General features: G+C 39.0%; 1 protein-coding gene across 8 annotated transcripts in view; it reads left to right on the top strand.

Annotated features, from left to right (window-relative positions):
- The window catches only part of dgkh (diacylglycerol kinase, eta), a 113,806-nt gene that overhangs the window by 35,728 nt on the left and 52,506 nt on the right, over nucleotides 1–25,572 (top strand). For 7 of the 8 annotated variants that reach the window (XM_057852043.1, XM_057852046.1, XM_057852044.1 and 4 more), the window contains 3 exons: nucleotides 5,754–5,834; nucleotides 21,937–22,041; nucleotides 24,856–24,988. In XM_057852043.1, the coding sequence (XP_057708026.1) occupies nucleotides 5,754–5,834; nucleotides 21,937–22,041; nucleotides 24,856–24,988 (319 nt within the window). Of the gene's footprint in view, nucleotides 1–5,753; nucleotides 5,835–21,936; nucleotides 22,042–24,855; nucleotides 24,989–25,572 lie in introns of those variants that run through there. The other variant, XM_057852047.1, reaches the window with a different exon arrangement.

Raw genomic sequence — 25,572 nt, 5'->3', positions numbered from 1 at the left:
CTAAACATGCGTTTTGCTGTCATAGGCACTTTAGAATCAAAATTAGCACATTTCTCCACCAGTTTTTAAAGGATTATCAATGTCTAAGCATCTGCTGTTTACTCACGGGGCCGCATCGACGGCACTCGACGTCCAGTCCATTTAAAGTGGGACGGGTGGTAGCCAACGTTCGTTCAAATTGGACTCTACCTTCTCGACCTAAGACTTTTGAAAACTACCGTATGATGTACTGCACTAGAGGGTCGGGAACGCTTTGCCTTTGTCCGCTTTTGCTGTCAGCTTTCATTACGGTATCCCTCAAGACACTTATGTGCGCGCGTGCGTGTCATTAGTGTGGAAACACAAGCGTGTGTGTATGACTGGGAGGGTAAAAAGTCATAAATCACACAAATACAGTGACAATTGATGCCAAAAGCTGTCACGGGGTAAACACACACACTTTAGGACACCTGACAGCAGTGGCGCCACCAGGGTCCGAACGACAGTGATATAATAATCAAGTTTCATGGGGTAAATAGGGCTGTCAAAATTATTGCGTTAACGGGCGTTTATTAATTTTTCAAATTAATCATGTTAAAATATTTGATGCAATTAACGCACATGCCCCGCTCAAATAGATTAAAATGAGAGCACTGTAATGTCCGCTTGTTACTTGTTTTTTGGTGTTTGGCGCCCTCTGCTGGCGCTTGGGTCCAAATGATTTTATGGGATTAAGCACAATGAGTGAGCATGGTGTAATTATTGACATCAACAATGGCGAGCTACTAGTTTATTTTTTGATTGAAAATTTTAATAAAACGAAAATATTAAGAGTGGTTTTAATATAAAATTTCTATAACTTGTACTAACATTTATCTTTTAAGAACTACAAGTCTTTCTATCCATGGATCGCTTTAAGAGAATGTTAATAATGTTAATGCCATCTTGTTGATTTATTGTTATAATAAACAAATACAGTACTTATGTACCGTATGTTGAATGTACTGTATATATCCGTCTTGTGTCTTATCTTTCCATTCCAACAATAATTTACAGAAAAATATGGCATATTTTATACATGGTTTGAATTGCTATTAATTACGATTAATTCATTTTTAAGCTGTAATTAACTCGAATAAAAATTTTACTCGTTTGACAGCCCTATTTTTTTTTACTTTTGTCGGAATTCAACGTTTTGTTTTGTTTTTTGTGTTTTTTTTTTTGGGCTTAATGCGGTTATTTTATAAGTCATAGTCAACTATTATAATCACAGTTCATATAGATAACTTTGTGCAAGATCTCAATTCTTGGTTGGTGCATATCGATAACTTTTTGGGCTACGAAGTATTGCGATATATATCACCTTTCGATATGTTGTCAAAACCATACAGCTAAAGGTGCTGTGAAATGGTGGACATGTCAATAGGCCAATCGTGCATGTTTTTGGGATGTGCGAGAAAGGACATAAAAGGTTATTTTTCAATAACTTTATTGCCCAGCCTTGGTGAGCCACGCATTATTTGACTGTTGGACCGTTGTTGTTCAGATCAGTTATTTTTGGCTGGAAATCACAGCGGACACAACTCATCTATTTTTAAAAGTGCACACAGCACCCTTAGAAAAGGTGCTACTGCCATTAAAGGTGTCATATAGCACCTCCATAACAGAGCCATCAGCTTTTGTGTAGATCGTTGGTACTTGGAAAATGCTTCCACTCCCACCCCATTCCAGGTCTGCCTTGCTTTTAAGACGTTTCTCATCATAGTCGCTGTACCTTAAGGCCGCGTTCAGACTGGAGGCGTATCCGATACGTCCTTAAATCCGATTTTTAGGGCTGGCCGTTCACATTTTTTTCAGCAAATGTCTATCACATGTCTAAATCAGAATTGGGCCTGTTCAAACCGGGCCATCTGATGGGTTGCTGTGGCAACCAAGGCGTCATCAAGCTCGTGTAAACGAGAAAGTATCCACAAGGTAGGAAAGGGATTTTAGGGTGATTTAAAAAAATTTTTTTTTATTGTACTTACAGTGTTACTTCCTTACTTACTTCCTGTTGATTTTGGGTAGTTTTTGGTACATTTTGGGGCATTTCAGTGAAAGAATTCCTGTACATTCTGAATAAGATCCTGTTGATTTTGGGGCATTTCCATCCCAATTGCTGTACATTTTGGGTCACTTCCTGTTAATTTGGGGACAATTTGAGGAAGTTAATTTTATTTTTTGTCAAAAATGATGACCAGCAATGAAGAAACACTAAGAGTTCATCAAAATAATTAATTTTTACTTATGTAAGGGAATCAATGTTACTATACCATTATATTAGCCATTATACGGCAGTTTACCTAGTTAAAAAACATTGACATTATTTACTTGCATTGTGATTATTTATATGCCCCTCCTCACTGTTGAGCACAAGTATTGGGCGAGCGCTAGGCTTGTCCTCAAGAATGCCAAATCAGAGACTTCAGAACTTATTGACATGACACGGGAAACGGGGCCGATTCCTAGGGGGCCTATTTTCAAATTCAAATATTTTTTAAAACCAAAGCTGCTACCCACCTAAAACCAAAACAGGCACCTCCCTTAGCCATATATGAGTCTCCGTGAGCAGCGGCATCAAAAAATTCAAAGTTGTTCCCTTATAAAATCCTGAATATTATTATTATTTTTTTAATATAACACAACTTAAAATGGCAACAAGTCTCAGATTTTACACTAGATGCACAAAAATGACCAAATGCAGAGATAATCACCTATATTTTCTGGATCAATAGCAATATTTAACATATTACAAGTTTTAGACCAAAATAACTTTTTTTTTTTTTTTTTTTAATTTGCTGCTGTTTTCAACAGCTAATAAATCACTCAGTTAACTTCAGAAACTTAATATTTGAGGAAAACATGCAGAATAAATTATAAATAATATGTAAATAGATTATTAATAAATTCTATATACAATCACAACTTATTATAGAATACAATAGCCCTTTATTGTCAGTATTTTTAACTCTGTTAGCGAATGAGGCTAGTGGCTGCCTGACGTAAACAGAGCTTTTTGAAAATTCTTGTAAATAAATGCTTAAATCCCTGGATTCGAGTCTCGACTCTTGGTTAAAAGCAAAGAAACTGTGCAGTTAGCGTTTATTTTACGTATATATATATATATATCGAAGTACGATGCTACTCTGTTAGCAAATGAGGCTAGCGGCCGCCTGACGTACAGAGCTATTCTGGTGAAAATTCTTGTGAATCCCTTAATTCTTTATAGATATGGACGTAAAACAGTCTTGATTCTTGGTTAAAAGCAAAAAAAAAAAAACGTGCCGGTAGCATTTATTTCGCGTAAATATTGCCAACTATAAGGTTAGTCAGTTAGGGTTAGAAATTAAAATGAGCTGCCCCCATGTGTAAACAAAGAAGGAATTCCTGTGAGTAAATGCTTCAATCACTGAATTCTTTGTAGATGTGGACGTAAAACTGTCTCGATTCTTTGTTAAAAGAGCAAAAAACGCGGCAGTTACGCACCTATTTTACGTATAAATGTCGAAGAATGACGCCAATGCCGTAGCGGTTCCCATTCTCCCATTGATGTTTTCACAACGTTTTAAAATGCACGCATGGTACGAAAAATATAATATTTACCTTGAATCCTGGAATAAATCACTCCTGAGACAATCCTTCCTGTTTTGTATGTGGTACAGCTTTCGTAGTTCTTCAAAAATCCAAGCTTGAATCCAGCTTAGACATGAGCGTGTGCTGTCTTCGCCTGACCATAGGCGGATCTACTATTCAGGCGAAGTAGGCAATTGCCTTAGGCCCCCAACCAGTAGGGGGCCCTCAACCAGTTGCCCTTGCCCCAACGAGCAAGGGCTTGGGCCACCGGAGCCAGCAGCACCCCCAACTATTCGTCATGTATAATTATGTTATCATACCAAACAAACAAATAACAAAACAAAAAAGAAAGCCATTTGAATGTGGAATTTATATTATCTGTCCCCCACAGACACGCACTACAATGGACTGTTCCACGACGACGAACCGAGTATCAGTCGCTTAGCTTCATTTAGCGCCATTTAGCTTCGCTTAGCTCCGTTAAGCATCGCTTAGATCCGCTTAGCGCCATTTAGCTTCGCTTAGCTCCGTTAAGCATCGCTTAGATCCGCTTAGCTGTTCGTTAGCTTCACTTAGCTTTCCCGCATTTTTCACGCCACTAAGCTCGCAGTTTTTACCGCTCACTTGCTACTTTGCACGTCTGCTATTGTTTATTTCGAACACATGAGCGAACGTGCTCTCCATGAGAGCCAAAGTGCAGTGAGGGAGACATTGAGAACAGGTCGCTAATACATCTTTTAACTTTCTTCTTCTTCACACCGAACATAAAATACACGACAGCACACCCTGTGGCGAAACAATGCAGTACAGTTCCAATCAGTCATACAGTAACACTCAACAGCTGGTAAACAGCATTTGCTAACGAAAAAAAAAAAACTTTGAATCTATTAGTGACACCACAAGCAAGGACGTAGAATGTTTTTTACGGAGTGGAAAGCTTTCGATTAGCGGTTTAGCGAACGTACCTCCGTGAACATTTCAAAATAAAAGCACATGCTTGTCATATAAATAACGATTTCTGGAGTTCATCCCGCATACTTCAGAATTAATATTATAATATGTAGAGTAAATACTACAGAATACAGATTCTACACTAAGAACAGCTTTCAAATGACACTCTTTTTGACAAAAATGATTGGTAATGAATAATTATTATACTACTATTATATATAGTAGTATACTATAATGATAATGCTAGAATTTTTTTGAATCATCTTGGAAAGGCAAAGTCAGTGTTCTGAATCTGTTTACTTTCCATTATTTTGCACTAGTAAATGCTATCAGAATTTAACCTCATTGTTTATTTGTGATTAATTATTGTTATTTACATGATTATTTGTGCTTTAATAAAGAATTTAAGTGTTCCAAAATAGTTTTGTGAATTAATAAGCGTCAACAAAAATGTCATTGCTAAATTAGTAAAAAAAAAAGAAAAAAAGAAAATTATTTGATTAGTTGACTAATCGTAAAACTAGTCGGGTGACTAATCAGGAGAAAATTTGTCGCTTAGGACAGCCCTAGTGTACCGGAACATATTTCCTCCACACCCTTTTGACCTTTTTAACCTCTGACCCATGAAGAGGGCCCCTAGATATGTTTGCCTTAGGCCCCAAAATTGCCAAGTCTAAGTGACTAAAGACTAAATGAAGCTCGGCCCACTCTGATCATGCGTGACACAAAGAATGACAAAGTGTCACGTCAATAAGTAATGAAGTCTATGGCCGAATTCATAAAATGGGCACTTGTTTTGCCCCACTGTTGTTGTTGTATAGCAACAGTATAAACTGCTGTTTTCCTCAGCGAGCTCCATTCTTCTTAACCGTTCTGCTGTCTGCCGTATTTTTCGAGTTTGCCGTCGTGTAGAGTGACGTCACGGAGAGTCAAATCCCATTTCAGCTGTTCGGATTGAGAAGCATGTTGTCCACTTCGGATATGAAATTCCCAACTGTATATTGTTTCAATCCGTCTCGCAAAAATCGGATTTCTGATCTTTGTGACTGCTCAAAATGCAAGCCATCCAGTTTCAAACTGGATGGGCTAAAAATCAGATTTTGGCTGCCAGTCTGAACAAGGTTTTAGTCGTCAAAATGTGAAGTTAAATGCTAAAAAAAGCTAAGTTCAATGCATGAAGTTGATAACCCTCATTTCCACCTTTCCTGCAGTCTCTCATCTTTGACGAAGTGGACCTGTCAGACGCCAGCGTTGCCGAGTCCAGTACCAAAAATGTCAACAACAGCTTCACGGTGAGTTTTTTCAGCCTTTTGTGGAGGTTCATTTCTTCTTCATTGTCAAATATAGGGATGTCTCAATCACATACAGTGTATTTCCATGTGAGTCTGTTTCATAACTAGTGTTGTACCGATACTAGTATCGAAAAGGGCCGTACTACTTGGGATGGGAATTGATAAGAGTTTTACGATTCCGATTCCATTATCGATATTGCTTAACGATTCGATTCTTCATCGATTCTCTTACCGATTCTATTTGGACTAATGGACTGTATGAGGTTCTGGGTTCAAAATGTTTTATGGTTCATTCGCCTCAAGGTGTCGGTTAGCCAACAAGGAGCAGAGTAGAACTGAAACGAATACTCGGACAACTCGAGTAACTAGAGTTTAAAAACTGATCCGAGTAATTTTATTCACCTCGAGGAATCGTTTCATTTTGCCAGCTCCAAGCATCACGTTTTGCCCGGACTCCTTATAATGCGGGACAACGCGCTGACGTCACGTGCGTAGTGCATAGAAGAAGAAGCAATAAAAAAAATACCTTATTGCAGCCGACAGCCGTTACAAACTGCGCTAACGTTGCTAAGAACTACGCCCGCATGTTGCTACGGTGGTAGCAGTTAGCGTCTGATGCTTGTCATAGATATCACATGTACGTAGATTTAAATGCGAAATGACCGACTCGGCGGCGTTAATAAAACAGCCGCCATCTTAAAGCAGTACACTTCTCAGCGCTCATAAATAAAATGAACGTTACTGTCACTCGCTCACGTAACCTTATTCCTGCGGAGGGCTAGGTTTCTATTCATTATGACCACTGTCGATGCGGGGCTAGCTCTTACATACAGGCTTTATTTAATCTGTGAAAACAATGCAGTGGAGTGATTAAGGTGTAAAATAAAAACTTAATAATGCTAATTGTCAATTTTAGCTCAGTAGTCATTGCTGGATAAAACACCAAGTAGCACTGGTGCCTAATGTGCTCCAATACAGCACAGCGTTTATTTTGAATACTGCAAAAACACAAAATCCTATCAAACTTACAGTGTAGACTAGAGGTGTGCAAAATTTCCGATTCTTAGATTATTCGCGATTCGGCCGTGGAAGATTCGAGAACGATTCACAAACATCCAAATTCCGATTATTGAAATATGCCAAGTAAAGCGGAAGTACAACACACTCAGCGCGCCGCGCGGTCAATGAGCAACGGAGCGAGAGTAGCTAAACATCATGCTTCTCATTACCCGGCCCCTCGGGTAATGCCAATGCTCAACTCACGGCTCTAGCTCAACTCATGCCACGAGATAAAAAAACACAACAACTTACCTGAAGCTGCTACAAAAGTACGTCATCCACATAATGTTACGGTAGATATCATTTATATAAGACTAGATGCACTACGGTAGCGGTAGTGTTTGCAGCACATCTACAAAAAGCTAGATGCAGACGTAGTAAACGGCCGCCATCTTAAAGCAGTACACTTCTCTGCAAGGCTGTTGCAGCGAACCTTCCAAGCAAACCTAATTAACTTTTTATCTAAAATACTCCTAAATCGGTAAAATATTGACTTGAATCTATCTTTAAAATAGTTTTAAAACTTTCACATGTCGAAAGTTGACAAAAGGGAAATTATGGATTAACGGGAGCAATTTTAACAACTTTAACGGTTGATTCACAACATTAAATTAATTGAATGTAGTTTAAAGCTGCTGATACAGAATGGGGACTGGAGTTTTTTATTTACTGTTATTTTTGTATATTTGTTTACTGCTATATGTTAACTTGATACTGAAATAGTAGTTTGGTTTAGCCTGAGAGTATTTTTGAACAATTTTGGAACAAATGTACAAAATATTAAAAAAAAAAAAAAAAAAAAAAAAAAAGGGGGGGGGTGCATCAATAATCGTTTTAGAATCGAATCGGACCATCTGAATCGTAATCGTAATCGAATCGTTAGGTGCCCAAAGATTCCCAGCTCTAGTGTAGACTAACTTAAAACTTACCGTAATTTCCCGAAGATAACGCGCACTTTTTTTCCCCAAAATCAACTTGTAAACTCATGGTGCGCATTATAAACGGGTACATGGATGGAGACAGAAATATATATGTATTACATATATATATATAAACCGATTTTTTTTCATTGACACGGCCACGTTGTGTTGAAGAAACGTATGCGGCGACCCGTTGCTGACCATTACGGTACGTGACGTCACCGTTTTGTTTCGGTAATACTTCACTCTAATCGGCCGAATGATTTCGTCTGTGTTAAATTCTGCTTTTTTCACTCTTCATAAAGCACAGAATTTAGTTTCTTAAACTCATTTGAGTCGACGTTTATTGCAGCTCCGCAATTCGGACTATAACAAATGTAAGGACACACACTTCCTATGTCCGTCAACTATATCGGTCCCTCGGGAAACTCAAACCCAAATAACAATAGTTCCTTTTGTTACTGTCGAGTTGACAGCTATGAGCTCTCACGGATTTCCGACTTACGTTCTCACTTTCATTTTACCGTATCAATCCATGGAAGAAACATTTATTCATCATGAGGAAACGAGCAAGTTATACAGCAGCCTTTAAAAGAAAAGTCACATCTGTTTTGTTTTCTCCTAGATTCTGGTAAGTTGGAGAAGTTGTCAAATCATATTATTACCGTAAATATTGTCAGTTTACGGTAATATTTTGAACTACCAATGTGCTATGCTTGTGCTGTGTTTCACCAGTCAGTAAAATGACATCTCTGTATCTGTACACAAGCTCTGTTTTCTTCTAAAATTAGGGTGCGCGTTATAAACGGGTACAATAATTTTCCCTAGATTTTACAAGTAAATTTGGGGTGCGCATTATACACGGGTGCGCCTTATATTCGGGAAATTACGGTAACTAGAATTTATAGCTTGACACGAGTGGAAATTCAATTGAAACACGTGGGAAAAACACCTTTTAAGTGATGTGTGTTATCAAGCGTAATGACGTTTTTTGGTAAGAAATATATATATTTTTTATAAGCTCTAAAAGTTTTTTGAGTGAAAGCAGTGAATTAGTCTTTTTTTTTTTTTTTTTGTCACATTTGAGATGCAGTTGTTGGCTGTTTTCAACAATGTACATTGAAAATAAAGACATTGATTGATTGAAAATGGTTCAATATAGGATCAAATGTCTTGTTTTCTCATCTATAATTATAATTGCTCTTTACGTTAAAAAAAAAAAAAAATGTTTTATCCGATTACTCGATTAATCGATAGAATTTTCAGTCGATTACTCGATTACTAAAATATTCGATGGCTGCAGCCCTAGTGCGGAGAATGGAGTTGGTCTTTGGCACTTTTAATCCAACTTGGCAACAGGCACAACTATATACAGGCCATGGCACTTGATATGAGAATCTATGAGCAGATAAGAGCATGCGTGGAAAGATGTTGATGTATTTGTATGTGTGTGGAAGAAGACTGGAATATGTGGGTATATGTGTGGTTCTCAAAGGAAAGAAAATGACATCATATTAGTTAGGGATGGGAATCGATACGATTTTTACAATTCCGATTCTATTATCGATATTGCTTACCGATTCGATTCTTTATCGATTCTCTTATCGATTCTAATTTGGGGAAAAAGAAGAACAAATGTTTTGATTGGCATCGAGTTTGTTTAATCAGAAGTCACAACCTTACAAACTCACAACGAGGTCAAAAGAGGCCCAAAGCCTCAATGTTAACTGTGGCAATAAGTGGCAAATGCACAAGAATGTGTAACATTTTACTGAAATATTTTTCTAATACAAATAAAAAATATTGGTATGTATCGGCATATACAGTGCCTTGCAAAAGTACTCGGCCCCCTTGAATCTTGCAACCTTTCGCCACATTTCAGGCTTTAAACATAAAGATATGAAATGTAATTTTTTTGTCAAGAATCAACAACAAGTGGGACACAATCGTGAAGTGGAACAACATTTATTGGATAATTTAAACTTTTTAAAAAAATAAATAAATGAAAAGTGGGGCGTGCAATATTATTCGGCCCCTTTACTTTCAATGCAGCAAACTCACTCCAGAAGTTCAGTGAGCATATCTGAATGATCCAATGTTGTCCTAAATGACCGATGATGATAAATAGAATCCAACTGTGTGTAATCAAGTCTCCGTATAAATGCACCTTCTCTGTGATAGTCTCAGGGTTCTGTTTAAAGTGCAGAGAGCATTATGAAAACCAAGGAACACACCAGGCAGGTCCGAGATACTGTTGTGGAGAAGTTTAATGCCGGATTTGGATACAAAAAGATTTCCCAAGCTTTAAACATCTCAAGCAGCACTGTGCAAGCCATCATATTGAAATGGAAGGAGCATCAGACCACTGCAAATCTACCAAGACCCGGCCGTCCTTCCAAACTTTTTTCTCAAACAAGGAGAAAACTGATCAGAGATGCAGCCAAGAGGCCCATGATCACTCTGGATGAACTGCAGAGATCTACAGCTGAGGTGGGAGAGTCTGTCCATAGGACAACAATCAGTCGTACACTGCACAAATCTGGCCTTTATGGAAGAGTGGCAAGAAGAAAGCCATTTCTCAAAGATATCCATAAAAAGTCTCGTTTAAAGTTTGCCACAAGCTACCTGGGAGACACACCAAACATGTGGAAGAAGGTGCTCTGGTCAGATGAAACCAAAATTGAACTTTTTGGCCACAATGCAAAACGATATGTTTGGCGTAAAAGCAACACAGCTCATCACCCTGAACACACCATCCCCACTGTCAAACATGGTGGTGGGAGCATCATGGTTTGGGCCTGCTTTTCTTCAGCAGGGACAGGGAAGATGGTTGAAATTGACGGGAAGATGGATGCAGCCAAATACAGGAACATTCTGGAAGAAAACCTGTTGGTATCTGCACAAGACCCGAGACTGGGACGGAGATTTATCTTCCAACAGGACAATGATCCAAAACATAAAGCCAAATCTACAATGGAATGGTTCAAAAATAAACGTATCCAGGTGTTAGAATGGCCAAGTCAAAGTCCAGACCTGAATCCAATGGAGAATCTGTGGAAAGAGCTGAAGACTGCTGTTCACAAACACTCTTCATCCAACCTCACTGAGCTCGAGCTGTTTTGCAAGGAAGAATGGGCAAGAATGTCAGTCTGTCTCTCGATGTGCAAAACTGATAGAAACATACCCCAAGCGACTTGCAGCTGTAATTGGAGCAAAAGGTGGCGCTACAAAGTATTAACGCAAGGGGGCCGAATAATATTGCACGCCCCACTTTTCAGTTTTTTATTTGTTAAAAATGTTTAAATTATCCAATAAATGTTGTTCCACTTCACGATTGTGTCCCACTTGTTGTTGATTCTTGACAAAAAAATTAAATTTCATATCTTTATGTTTGAAGCCTGAAATGTGGCGAAAGGTTGCAAGATTCAAGGGGGCCGAATACTTTTGCAAGGCACTGTAGCTTGTTGTTCTGCCTTTGGTAATATGTGTTAAAGCAGGGGTCCCCAAACTTTTCCTGTGAGGGCCACATAACCTTTCCCTTCTCTGATGAGGGGCCGGAGTCAGTTTGTAACAGAAAAAGTGTGACGATTGCAGGAGTGCCTAAATGTAAAAAAATATTGTTTTTCAGAAATCCACAATAAAATAACCCTTTCTGGATTCTTCACGGAACAAAAGTAAATAAAATAAAAATAATAATAATATAATAATAATAACAATATTAATTAAATAGATGATAACCAAATAACCCTCTCTGAGTTCTTCACAGAAAAAGGCGAGGAAATAAATAACACTATTGAGGGAAAAATCAATCAATCAAAATGCTCTCTGGTATTGTTCTGAGGGTGGACCAAATGTGGAGGCAGGCTGTAGTTTGGGGACCCCTGTGTTAAAGTGTATTATTTACCATTATATTGAAATGCATGCCTTTTAGTTTTTATGGTGCTTTCACGCTCAAGTGGGGGCGCCCTTGTGCTTCCTCACGCGAAGATGAACGCGCTTACGTGAAGAAGAGCGCGCTCACACGCGAAGAAGAAGTTAGAGAGGGAAACACTGCTACAAGCCTACGTTCTTTGTTAATGTTTGTAAAGTACAGAGGCACAAGGCTAGCACGAACGTAGCGCAAACAAATTCGGGGCCATTTTGCAGTAAATTGGGGGCTTAGAGGGATGTCATCACTCGAAATTGATATCTCAAGCCCCCTAATTTACTGCAAAATGGACCCGAATTTGTTTGCGCTACGTTCGTGCTAGCCATGTTAGGACACCCCTCTGTTATTGAAAGAGTTGGTACTCTCCATTAGCTGCGGGAGCTAATCTAAGAAAATATCTCACTAAAAGCATAATACTATATCTACAAAACCATTGCAGCACAAACAATGAACATCATTTTTATATAAATTTGCATCAGATGGGGGGGGCAACTTTACGGAGGCCTGTTGAGATGGTCACAAAGCACATATAGCAATATACAAAGTGTCGTCTTTTTTATTATTATTATTATTATTCTTTTTAACTTCTGGGTCATCGTCTTTGCAATTGTCTCGCGAGCCTTTTGTGGTCATGCTGCGAGCCATTTGCTGTCGTGTTGTGGCAATTGGCGTTCGTGCTTTTGCCAATTTGCAATTGCGCTTTAGGAATTGGGGATCGTGTTGTGGCAGTTTGCATTCCTGCTTTTTATCTTTTGCAAAGCGTTTGGAATTGGGGTTCGTGCTTTTTCTATTTGCAAAGTGTTTAGACTTTGCATTTCGCCTGACACCTCTCGGCCACTGTAGATTAGGGGTGAGAACCTCTCGGTACTTCACGATACGATACGATTTGCAATAGGGTTGGGTTAGGGTTTTGGTCATCTGCGTGAGTTCGACAAAGATCAGTTCACATTTGATGGTGATTTTATGCAGAAATGTGAGAAATTACAATAGGTTCAGATTTTTGTTTCATACCACTGTACATGTGTTTTTTTTCTCCACTCTGATTGACGCGAGATTGTTACGTTGTGTTTTGTAGGCTATAGTTATTCGAGAAACCGTTAATGTTACATTAACCGATGCCTCTTTAGCCTGTTGTTATCTATTTGTTCATTATTACTAGGGATGTCCCGATCCAGGTTTTTGAACTTCCGATCCGATACCGATATTGTTTTGCACTTCCGATCCGATACCGATACTGGCTGATACCGATACCGACCTATCTGAGCATGTGTTAAAGTTTAAAGTTATTTAGACTCCTTACTTAGTTGTCAGACTCATGTTGAAAAAGGTTTTAGTACTCTTGATAACAACTAGCCAGCTGAATTAGGTGAGTTTGAACAACACACAACGGTTGGTAACAAGAAACTGACCTGTTTATTCAGTGACAAACACAAAACATTATAAATAACAAACAGAAATGGCATAGTCAGTCAGTAAAACGTGCAAATAAGATTGTAAACTGTCTTAAAAAAGCAAAACACACCAACAACCTCAGTGGAAAATCCCACAAAACCCCCAAGCTATTAGATGCTTTTAATGTTTCGTGCATTAGTTACAAAAATTGTATAAAAAGCCTCTCAGGTTTAAATAAACGACTATTTCAGTATCAAGTTAACATTTTAAAACAGTAAATAAAATACTCAAGTCCCCATTCTTTATCAGCAGCTTTAAACTACATTCAATTCATTTAATTTTGCGAATCAACTGTTAAAGTTGTTAAAATTGCTCCCGTTATTCCATAATTTCCCTTCTGTCTACTTTCGACATGTGAAAGTTTTAAAACTGTTTTGAAGATAGACTCAAGTCAAGATTTTGCCGATTTCGGAATATTTTAGATAAAAAGTTAATTAGGTTCGCTTGGAAGGTTCACAACAGCCTATTCGGGAAGTCTTCTGCTTTAAGATGGCGGCGGTTTACTAACGTATCTGGTTTCCAATACTTCAGTGTTGCTAACGCAGTCGAGTAGCATCTGGTTCTATATACATATGATATGTATTATCTCCAGTAAAACGACGTTGACGTAGTTTGTAGCGGCTGTCGGCATCAGTCAGGTATTCTTGTGTTTTTTGTCCAGCGGCATGAGTTGAGCTAAAGCCGTGACTTGAGCATTGGCATTACCCGGGTCTAAGACAAGTTATGTTTACTTTCGGGACGCAATGAGAAACTGACCGCATAAGACCGCGCTGTGTATTAGTTCCACTTTACTTGACATATTTCAATAATCGGAATTTGGATGTTTGTGAATTGTTCTGGAATCTTCCACGGCCGAATCGCTCAAGGATGTAATGATGGCTGGGCATGTTGTACCGTGGTTCTAAGTGTTGGATGGTGCATCTTTACTCATGAGAGATAATGGCTCGTCATCCAGAATGAATTCTTCATTCATGACTCTTGTTTTTCCCTGGGCTTTGGGACTGTCGAGTGCCAGTTTGTCACGCATAGCAAAAGTTTCTGCCAGTGTTAGTTGCGTAGGACCTTTCTTTTTGTCTTTGGTTTTCTTAAAATACTCCTCATATTGTTTGTGGTGGTATTTCGCTAAATGCTTGATTAGGTTGGTTGTATTAAAACTTCTTACAGCTTTACCACTACGCTTGACTTTATTGTGGCATATGTTGCTCTCTGCCTCTTCGTCTTTGTCGTCCTTTAAGGTGAAATGATCCCACACAGCTGACATTTTTACCGATTAAGTCTCTCGGTAAATTGGGAGACGGTAATGTAAATGTAGTGTGTTGAAGGTGTGCCGTAAAATGCGGGCCGGATTTTAGGGAAACCGAAGCAAAAACTGGAATGAATTATGTAAATCGGTGCGCTGGAAAACCCGGACCGGATTTTTAAAAAACTGGATCAGAAGTCTGGATCGGAATTTTTCCCGTGTTCCGATCCGATACCGATGCGCATTTTTTGCCCATATCGGCTTCCGATCCGATCCAAATATCGGATCGGGACATCTCTAATTATTACTTATCCTCCCACCATCAAAGGCAGCCAATAGGTTAAGTCAGTTCTCTAGCTTAAGGGTAAAAAAATATTATATATACAGTATATAAATAATTCGTGCATGAAAGGGTGAATGTCATCACACTAGAAATTGCCTTTAGTTCTATTTTGGGCTTTCTCCTTCATCATTATCATCAACCTCTGACTCCTTCAACTCCCACCCTTCTTAATGAGACCCTCGTGCTCTTTGGCACACAGGCATTTTTACGATGCCCTGCTGTACACACACACCGGAAGACGCACTCACACGTGCCGCAGCTACAGTTAATCTCATTTACGGATACGAGCCAAGACAGGTCATTCCCATGCAGGCGCGTCAAGGCGTAAGGCTAAAAATAGCGGCACGCTCTCCTCAGGGAACTGTTCCCCTAACGACAATACTCCCTTAGCCTGCTCTTGCTTCTAAATATAGCATCAACCGGGACGAGCGAAGACATTTTTAGAAGGCGACGACTTCAGATTTCAGGTTTGTTACATCACGCACGGCTTGCTTGCTTCTAAGAATTGCCAAATATATTCATCTAGAAATAGACCTGAAATTTGCAAGCTGTTATAGAGTATGAATATTTCTAGGGATGTCCTCATCGCATGTTTTCGCAGTCCGAGTCTTTGGAATTTGAAGATCTGCCCATACCGATCCGATAGAAAAGCACATCCAAATGGTATTTTTTTTCACCCAATATTTAACCTTTATAGCCATTTTTTGTCCAGCTGTGATTTCAACTAGGTGAAAAAAAAAATCCCTCTTTTTTTGCAAATGAGTTGTGCAGCACAGAAATGTTGCAAAGAAATCCATTGAAATATGGCTCACCATCCTTGTCCCCATAAACAAGTGAATGTCAGTGATTTCCACTCCCAAAAATGTTCTTACTGGATAAATGGAGAAAAATTAGATCACACTAAACATGTGTAATAAATTCGTCCCTAAAGCCACAAATAACTCACCATACTACGTACCGTATTTTACGGACTATAAGTTGTTCTGGAGGAGGGCTGAAACTAACGATTATTTTTTGTAAGTGATTAATCGGACGAATAATTAAACGATTCATCGGATGAATGTCACTTTTTTCAATTACCTCCATAATTTAACTTGAAGTTGTTTTAGGCATGTTGTTTGTAACAATGAAGACAAAATGGATGACTATTCCTTCAAAAATATTTTATTACAGCTTCCTGACTTAACTCTACCGTAGTCTCCAACTGTATTGTTTTAAGTACTTAAAACGTGTTTAAAGTTTTCAATAAACGTTCTGAATATAAAACATGAAAAGAAATTCTCGGTACACAAATCAGACGAAAGTCCTGTTCATTCAGATAAAAAGAAAAAAGTGCAGCTTTTTTTTTCTCGTGGGCAAAAGGCTGATATAAATTGTGTCAATGACTCATTTAATTTCTTTTAACTGTAATTAGTGCTGCAACGATTAATCAATTACCTCAAGTAATTCGATTAGAAAAAAGATTCAAATTTAAATGTTCTGCTCTGAGTATTCGTTTAATTAAAGTAGCGTTGTAATGGTTTGTTTTGAAAGTGTTTGCATTGGTTTAATTGATTTGAGTGGATACACTGACCTCTAGCGGAAACAGTGAATGTGACATAATTCATTTCACATGGCTGATTCCAGCTGCATCCAGCTGCTCACTGTTAAGACCAACTTAACCTAAGTTTTTGTTTGAGCTAATGTTTTTTTAATGCATTCGTAATTTACTTTATAGGTATATTTAGCCTTTTTTGTGGGAATATTTGTTTGAACCATTTGTTAAGAGCATTATTAGAAAAAAAAAAAAATTCAAGTTAGCATTATATAGCATGTAAGCTATTGGACTTTTGCTATGTAAGTTAGCCAATTGTTCTTTTGTTGTACAACTCTCGACACTTTGTAATATTATTGAGTCAGCAACCCAACGGCAGCAGTTGCTGCAATGAACTCATGAGCACACACGCACGTAGCCTCATATTACATACAAACAAGGACCCAAACGGGACTGCTCAATGCTGGCAAACAGTGTTGTTTTTGGCAGCTCTTTTAGTTTTCGTCACAGTCTTATGTCGCATATTTTTCTCTCCATAAAATCCAACCCCAAGAGCAGATGTTTCCGCTCATTAGTGAAGAAGATGACTCTCATTATCGGTACCCACACAAATTACCCATCAACTTTTGCATGCAGAACAAACCAATAAGAACAGTCTCATGCCTCCCAGCATCCATCGTGACGCTCGGAATGTAAATTCTGTTCAATGTTCTGTGCAGTGCTGTTTTTGGCAGCCCTTTTAGTTTTCGTCTTACTCTTTTGAACGATAATACTTAGTAGTCTTAGTCAGATTTTAGTCATCTCAAAATGTGTGTGTCTTTGTCTACGCGCTATAAGGCGCACCTGACTATAAGCCGCTAACCACCAAATTTGGCACGAAAACGGCATTTGTTCATAGATAAGCCGCTCTGTACTATAAGCCGCTGCTGTCCTCACTGTATTATGGGATATTTACGCCAAAAGATATTAACCGGAAACACTTTATTTCACAGCAGCATCACACGACTGTCACAAGACCAAATGAACCACTATGAAGCTTTGAACCAATTGGCTGCAAAGCTTTATTGCTTCAAGAAGCTTCATTTGGCCATCACTGCTCCCTTGGTGGAGACAGTCAACCTCTGCTGCCACCTGCTGTCAACACTGTTGTTGTCCAACATGCCTCCTAGTATGCACTGCAGCACTACAGATGTAAATTCAATCAAAATTCATGTTTTGTACTAATTATTTCTTCAGTTACTGTTAAAGCTGTTTCATTAATTGCTAGTTATGGTATTTGGTAACACCTTATTTGACGGTGGCACCATAAGACTGTGATTAGACCATCATAATTATGACATCACACTGTCTTGAGCATTTATGAATGCTCATGACAGATGTCATTTAGTGTTATCTGGCAAATGATCTCACTTTTGAATGGATGTAAAAGATCCAACCAGGACATAATGGAGTTAGTGACATAATTTGCCGGATGACACTCAATGACATAAGCATTCACTAAAGCTCATGATAGCATCATGTCATAATTATGACGGTCATATGACAGTGTTATGACGCCACTGTCAAATAAAGTCCTACCTATTAACCCAAATAAATTAACAAATAAGCCGCACTGGACTATAAGCCACAGGATTCAAAATGAAGGAAAAAAGTAGCGCTTACAGTCCGAAAATTACGGTAGTTTTGTTGACAAAAACTCTAAACTAATTTCGTCTAGTTTTAGTTGACGGTTATTAAAAAAGTTTTGGTCTATAAAATTAAAAAATGTTACTCCAAAAATTAATAAATAAATAAAGGTTTCCAACAATATTGATTGACAGACGAGCACATATTGTAATGTCGACAACGACAACACCAACTTGGTGATAATACACACTTAGCAGGAAAACAGTATATTATTTTCAACCAATTATGGCCACCGGGTCGCCCAAAAAAAAAAAAAAAAAAGTCCGAAAGTTAATGAGGACGCTCGCCGTTAGCATTAGCCTAATGCTAACATTAATGCTATGCTAATGCCACGAGTTACATTTAGTCTGTAATGATCACTCAGCACGTCACATGAGTGACACAACCAGACACTGCTACGATGCAGGCTAACTCGTACTACACATAAAATATCTCACAATGTGAACTTGTGACGGAAACTATTGTGCATTTTCGTCTTGTCAGACGAAAACTGGCATTAGGCTCGTAATGTTTTAGTCTCCCAAAACACGTTTTTTAGCGCGTCATCGTCATGAAAAAAGTGTTCGCTGATGAAATATTTTCGTTCTCGTCATCACTGACTAAAACAACACTGGTTCTGTGCTTTTTTCTTCAGTTACTGTTCCAGTTCTTTCATGACTTGCTATTTATGCTGTTTAGTTTGTTGTTCTATGATCATTTTAGTTTTGTTATGACACTGGGATGGTCCGTGACATTTCATTATTTGTCGTTGTTTGTGGAAGTGAATGGAAGTCTGCTAGATTGCAAATTGTGCCTAACTATTTCCTTAGCGCTATTGCTCAGGTCGTCTCTTTAATAATGTCACACTCCTGACCAAACTATGAAAATAAACATGATTTATAGTCTGAACAATACAGCATTTCCTGTTCATGAATGTTGTGATACTTACTGTTGGGCAAAGACATGTGTTATGTCATTGAATGTATGTGCGTCCTAGTTCTCCTGTCGGTGTTTGGTTTAAGTGCCAGCGATCGGTTGCCGGGGGAAACAAGAACAGCCGTCTCCCAAATTAGCTGCAGGCATCCCTCAAATGTGGAGAACCTCCCTTGATGACTGACCTTCACCATTGCGCGCGTGTGTCTGAGTATGAGAATGCGATGAGGAGCATCATCGCATCGGGGGGCGAGAAACTACACGACGCCGGTACACGTGCGCGAGCCTCGAGGTACATTTCAGTGATTTCGAGAGGGCCGATCCAATCAGAAAGAGTGAGTCGGCGAGAAGGGGCGGAGCTTTCGCGCGGCGTTTGCGATGGGGATACGGGGTTGGGAGGGGGATTCGGCCCTCCTTCTCACATGGACTGCAAGGTGCTTCGTCTCTGCGCCGCAGCAATGCCGCTCCATCAAGTGTTCGCACCTCTTTCTATAGCTCTTCCTTCAAACTTTAAATTCTGGAATCTATCATTGACAGTATAGTGGAGAGGGGGTGGGTCTGTGATGCTTTTCAGTTTGGGTTTGTTGCCTTGCTCAAAGGCTTAGTGCTCACCGAGAAAGCCGACTGTTGTCTGTAGCAATTCATAGTGTCTGACTGGCAGATTTGTTTTGTAGGAAAAATGGGTTAGGATGAGGGCTAGGGATGGGAATTAATACGATTTTTACAATTCCATTATCGATATTGCTTAACAATTCGATTCTTTGTCGATTCTCTTACCTATTCTAATTTGGGGAAAAAGAACAATCATTTTGATTGGCATCGAGTTTGTTTCATCAGAAGTCACAACCTTACAAACTCACAACGAGTTCAAAAGAGGCCCAAAGCCTCAATCTTAACTGTGGCAAATACACAGGAATGTGTATCATTTTACTGAAACTTTTTGCTAATAGAAATAAAAAATCCTCCTTTTTAAAAGAACATATGTGTATGGAAGCCCATTCCCGCCACACACAAAAAAAAAGTATGAAAATGTATTTTTTTCAACAAAACAAAAAGTCCATTTGCGCCAGTATAAAAGAAAAAGTTTATTTATTTATTTATTTATTAATTTGCTGTTGCCTGTTTCCGCCAGTAGAAAAAAGAAGTTGTTTTTTTTTTTTTTTTTCCTTGCTGGTGCCCGTTTCCGCCACTGGAATTTTTTTTTTTTTTTTTTTTTACTTCTCGGAGTCCTTACGCACAAGCTAAGCTAAGCAACTCGTAGGCTCCAGCTGATGATGTAGATGTTGCACTCAACGGCAACCTTATCCGTGACTTTGTGAAGGTATCGTATACCTTTTCTTGACAAAATGAAGTAAGGGATGTGTATGATATTGTAGTTTTATTCACTGTTGAGTTAATTATCGAGGGTTGATTGACTATTTGCTTGATTGATTGAATATTTGCTTGTGCTCATATATACCTAATACATACATAATACATATTGCCATATTTTTTCTTATTTGATATAACCAGTAAATGATTATTGCTTGCTATACTAGGCTGTAGTATAATGTTTAAGTGTTACAAAGTGTTAAAGAGGGTCGGGGTGACAACTGCCTTGCTTCATGGCCGCAACATTGCGTAACTAGACCTTCTAGGACATCTTCAGCATCTTACGTCTAGACTTTCGTCTAGACTTACGAGGACAATCTTCCATTCGAGGACATCTTGCATGGCCGCAGCGTTGCATAACTGAAGTGTCTGGGTCATTCTGACCACTTTACCTAAGTGCCTTTGCTTACACACGTGTATTTAGTTAGTTCCACCTACATGCTTACACATAGCCAACCAAAATCACATGGGTGTCTCCAGCTTGCTTTCCCCCTCCCTTTAGGGCGGCACCTTTCTGTGCTAGGACAAACCCCTAATAAAAGAAAGAGCAAGGAGTTTAGTTTTAGATCAATTTTGGTGACTATACAGCATAATCCAGCATTTCACTGTCTAGTCCCTCCTTGCTCTCCTTGGCCAAGAAAACTGAGTGTCTTCTCTCCTTATTTTTGGGTAATTTTACAAATGTCTACCTAAGGGTCTATTTTTGAACTGGACATTCACCCAACCATTGTGTACAGGTGCCGTGTTGCACTTCTTGTCGCAAAGTAAAACCAGAGGAACCCACGGAATCTCCAAATGGATTCAGGACGACTTAGATGAAGCTCTAGGACTTTCTGTGCTGTGCGTCATTGAGTCAACTGAAAGCAGCTATATATATGGTTGGAAATGGAATGTTTTGATCACCGGTCAGCTACGAAGCGCCAATGTGGATGTACCCCGCCATACGCCTTAAATCGAAACAAGCAAGAGTAGACAATTTTTTCGTTCTCCTTTACTTGGCATATTTCAATAATCGGAATTCGGGTGTTTGTGAATCGTTCTCGAATCTTCCACGGCCGAATCGTGAATAATCTAAGAATCGAACATTTCGCACACCTCAAATTACAACGTACGACTTTATTCTTGTAAAATAGTATATGACGACCTTAATCTCGTCATAGTCCGACTTCATTCTCATAGTTAATTTTTTTCTTTGTTTGGCTCTAACGCTCCGTCGTAATCTCACAAAGTCACAGGGATCGGACAAAGAGTGCGACGGAACGAGGGTGCGCATGAATAAGTGATGGAGAGCTGAGAGGTTGTGTAGCGTGTCTGTCGTTGAGACTTTTTAAAAGACACAGGGGCGGGTGGAAGCTTTTAGCCTTTGCTGTGTTTTTTCGCCTGTCAGCACATATCTAACCGAGAGCGGTGTGAAGCGCTCCCAGCAAAGAGAAGGAGGAGGAGGAGGAGGGGGTGAGAAAAGTGCTGGAGCAAACTCAAGAAGGTGTGAGGGGATGAGAGAGGGAGCGTTAATAAGAGAGAGAGATGGTGCGGTGGGGGCGCTTCATCTTTTTTCTGCGCCTTAAAGACGGAGACGAAGCCTCTCAGCTTTCAGCGCCGGCGGCGGAGCGGGAAGCGTCGGTATCCATCCTCATCCCCTCCCGCTCCTCTCTTCCAGGTGATCACCCCTTTCCGTAGGCTGATTCTTTGCGCCGAGAACCGCAAGGAGATGGAGGACTGGATCAGCTCGCTCAAGTCCGTCCAATCCAGAGAGCATTACGAGGTAAGGAAAACGGCCAATTGCCAACGTGCTATCCATTAGGGGAAAACTCGGTGCGACGTCTAAGGGGAGTCCCGATAAATGACGCGGACGTGAGTCTCGGCTATAATCACGCACGTTTTACAACTCCTGAGAACTTTTCATCTACAATCTTGTGAAGCTGTTTTTCTCTTTTTTTTTTAATGATAAAAGCAAAGACGATGCTAGAGCGCACGTTGCCTGCGATTTTGGAAGGAAATCTTATATAAGGGTACCCCCGCCTCCATCCTCCCCTCTGTGTTTTGTGCTCTGCAATGCAGCTGCATCCCCAAGAGCGCGCACATGGGGTACGCAGATGGACACACGCGAGATGTCAAACTGGGCCGTTAGGGGATGCTCTTACTGAACAGGTGTCTGTTTACTTCACTATGGCTGAACGATAATGGAAAAAAAGTATCATTGCGATTTTTAGGGCGTACATGTTTTTTGTCCCAGGTGTACTCAATGCTCTGTCCAATGAGCGCATCGACTGTTTAGACACGTATAGTGTAAATACAGGTAGTGCCCGCGTTACGACGTACTCGACTTACACGAGTTCAATTTTACGACGCCAGTCTCGACCGCCATTTTGTCTCCAGTGTTGTTGGTTTTAGTCGAATAAACAGTACCTTATTGTACCTCACAGTATCTTATTTTTTACTTTACTTTATTGATATGACGTGTTCTGTCCTCACTAAATGTGAAGTTGTTCAGCTTTACAGACATCAAACAATTGTGATTTTTGAAGCTTTTTACTCCCTTTTTTGACAATTTGTAAAGCTGTACCACACATATCTATCTACACTTATGTTCAAAATGACCCGCATTTTAGCTATAAAACACTTGGCACAAAACAATTGGTGCTCAAATTGGTGCTCCATCTAGTCTGATCAATATGTAAATTTAGTAGATTAAATTAGCCAAATTTGCCTAACAAAAGTCTGCTATCTTAAATGCTATGAATGCTAACGTATTCACAATTCTCATAGCAAATTGCTCGCACGTAACTCCACAAACTGGAGCTGTAAACTTAATTACAAATGCATACCCAAACATATTAGCTGAAACAACTTACAGCCTTATGTGGGCCAAACCAGAGCGCAGCTATCCTTTATTCATGTCAGACAAGTCTCCTACTCAGTCATACAAGCCAAGGCGACAGTCCAGACAGACCCATTGTTGCTACCAGAGGGCAGTGTATCCTTCATCGTTAAATAAAATACAATACAGTGGTACCTCGACATACGATCGTTTCGACACACAATCTTTTCGACATCTGATGTAAAATTTGACTCACCCTTTGTTTCTACATCCGATGACATGCTCAAAATACGATTGCCGCCAGCCGCCACATTAGAACTCAGTTCGTTACATTATTACATGTATTATTATTAGGGCTGTCAAAATTCCCGCGTTAACGGGCAGTAATTAATTTTTAAAAATTAATCACGTTAAAATATTTGACGCAATTAACGCACATGCCCCACTCAAACAGATTAAAATGACAGCACAGTGACATGTCTACTTGTTACTTGTGTTTTTTGTCTCCCTCTGCTGGCGCTTTGTTGCGACTGAATTTATGGGTCTAAGCACAATGAGCATTGTGTTAGTATTGACGTCAACAATGGCGAGCAAGTAGTTTATTTTTTGATTGAAAATTTTAGAAATTTTATTGAAACGAAAACATTAAGAGGGGTTTTAATGTAAAATGTCTATAACTTGTACTAACATTTATCCTTTAAGAACTACAAGTCTTTCTATCCATGGGTTGCTTTAACAGAATGTTAATAATGTTAATGCCATCTTGTTGATTTATTGTTATAATAAACAAATACAGTACTTAGGTACAATATGTTGAATGTATATATCCGTCTTGTGTCTTATCCATTCCAACAATAATTTACAGAAAAATATGGCAGATTTTATAGATGGTTCGAATTGCGATTAATTACGATTAATTAATTTTTAAGCTGTGATTAACTCAATTAAATATTTTAATTGTTTGACAGCCCTGGTTTTAATGTAAAATTATAACTTGTAACTATAACATTTAGCTTTTAAGTCTTTCTATCCGTAGATCCCTTTAAACAGAAAGAATGTTAATAATGCCATTTGTGGATTTATTGTTATAATAAACAAATACAGTACTTATGTACAGTATGTTGTATGTATATATCCGTATTGTGTCTTATCTTTCCATTCCAACAATAATTTACAAAAAAATATGGCATATTTTAGAGATGGTTTGAATTGCGATTAATTACGATTAATTTTTAAGCTGTAATTAACTCGATTAAAAATTTTAATCATTTGACAGCCCTAATTATTATTAATATGATTGCTATTAGTATTATTCCGATTTTAATTTATAATTTATTTGTTTTACTCTGTGCAATTGCTACTTGCAATAGCACCAGCAGTATTTATTAAGGATTTAGTGTTGGTTTTCGGGCTGTAGAATGAATTAATGGAATTATAATGTATTCTTATGGGAAAATCCTGCTCGACATACGACCATTTCGACTGACAAACAAAGTCCTGGAACAAATTAACTTCGTATGTTGAGGTACCACTGATTTGGACACTATCTTCTTGTAAACACATGAGTGTCTTTGCTAAGACATTGCCTGTTATTGACAATAATAGACGTCCGTTCATGCCAACGAGTTAACGTAGACACTGAAAATTTTGGTGTAGACGCAGAATTTCTCGTCCCGGATACGCTTGTATTTGGAGGACCTTGTGTTTGCCTTGTTGTTTATTTGTGCTGCCAACCTATTCTAACCTTTCCTTTGCCAGACGGCTCAGTTTAATGTGGAACATTTCTCAGGGATGCACAACTGGTACGCCTGCTCACACGCACGGCCCACTTTTTGCAACGTCTGCAAAGATAGCTTGTCGGGGGTCACGTCTCACGGTCTCTCCTGCGAAGGTACGTAAACGCTGCTCACTTTAATTAATTACTTTAATACACGTTACTACTACTTTAGTATGCTTTGATTAATTATCGCTCGGGATATTCTACGATGCAGAAAAAAATAAGATCTTAAACCAATTTTCTCTGGGGTAACATTGCATTTTAACAGTTAAGATGCGAACACTTTTGCGTGAATTCTGCAAAGATGGCAGAGCAACAAAAGAGACAAAAAAATTTGGTCTGGGGAGGGAAAAAAATAGAGGCTACAAGGATATGCTGAATAAACATTGGCCCGGCTTTCACTCGCTGGCGTGATGCCCCCTCCCAACCGAACTTGTCAGCGCTGATTAGTTCGGGTGACCGATATCTGTCAGTTCTGTCAATTCCAATGACACCCGGTGAGTGATCTGTGTCGTACATTTTACCGATCAGCAGAGCACAAACCATTCCCGCACAATTTCTCCAGAAATTGCATTTTCAAGTTATCTTTTTAAATGACCAGTCTATATTTTGATACAGCACTTGTAATGGATGCATACTAGAGATAGACCGATTATCAGCCGGGCCGATAATCGGCACCGATATTTGGAAGTTTGACG

Source organism: Corythoichthys intestinalis, chromosome 12 (assembly GCF_030265065.1).
Source record: "Corythoichthys intestinalis isolate RoL2023-P3 chromosome 12, ASM3026506v1, whole genome shotgun sequence".
In the NCBI taxonomy this organism is placed as follows: Eukaryota; Metazoa; Chordata; class Actinopteri; order Syngnathiformes; family Syngnathidae; genus Corythoichthys; species Corythoichthys intestinalis.
This window is presented reverse-complemented; position numbering and strand designations above follow the sequence as displayed.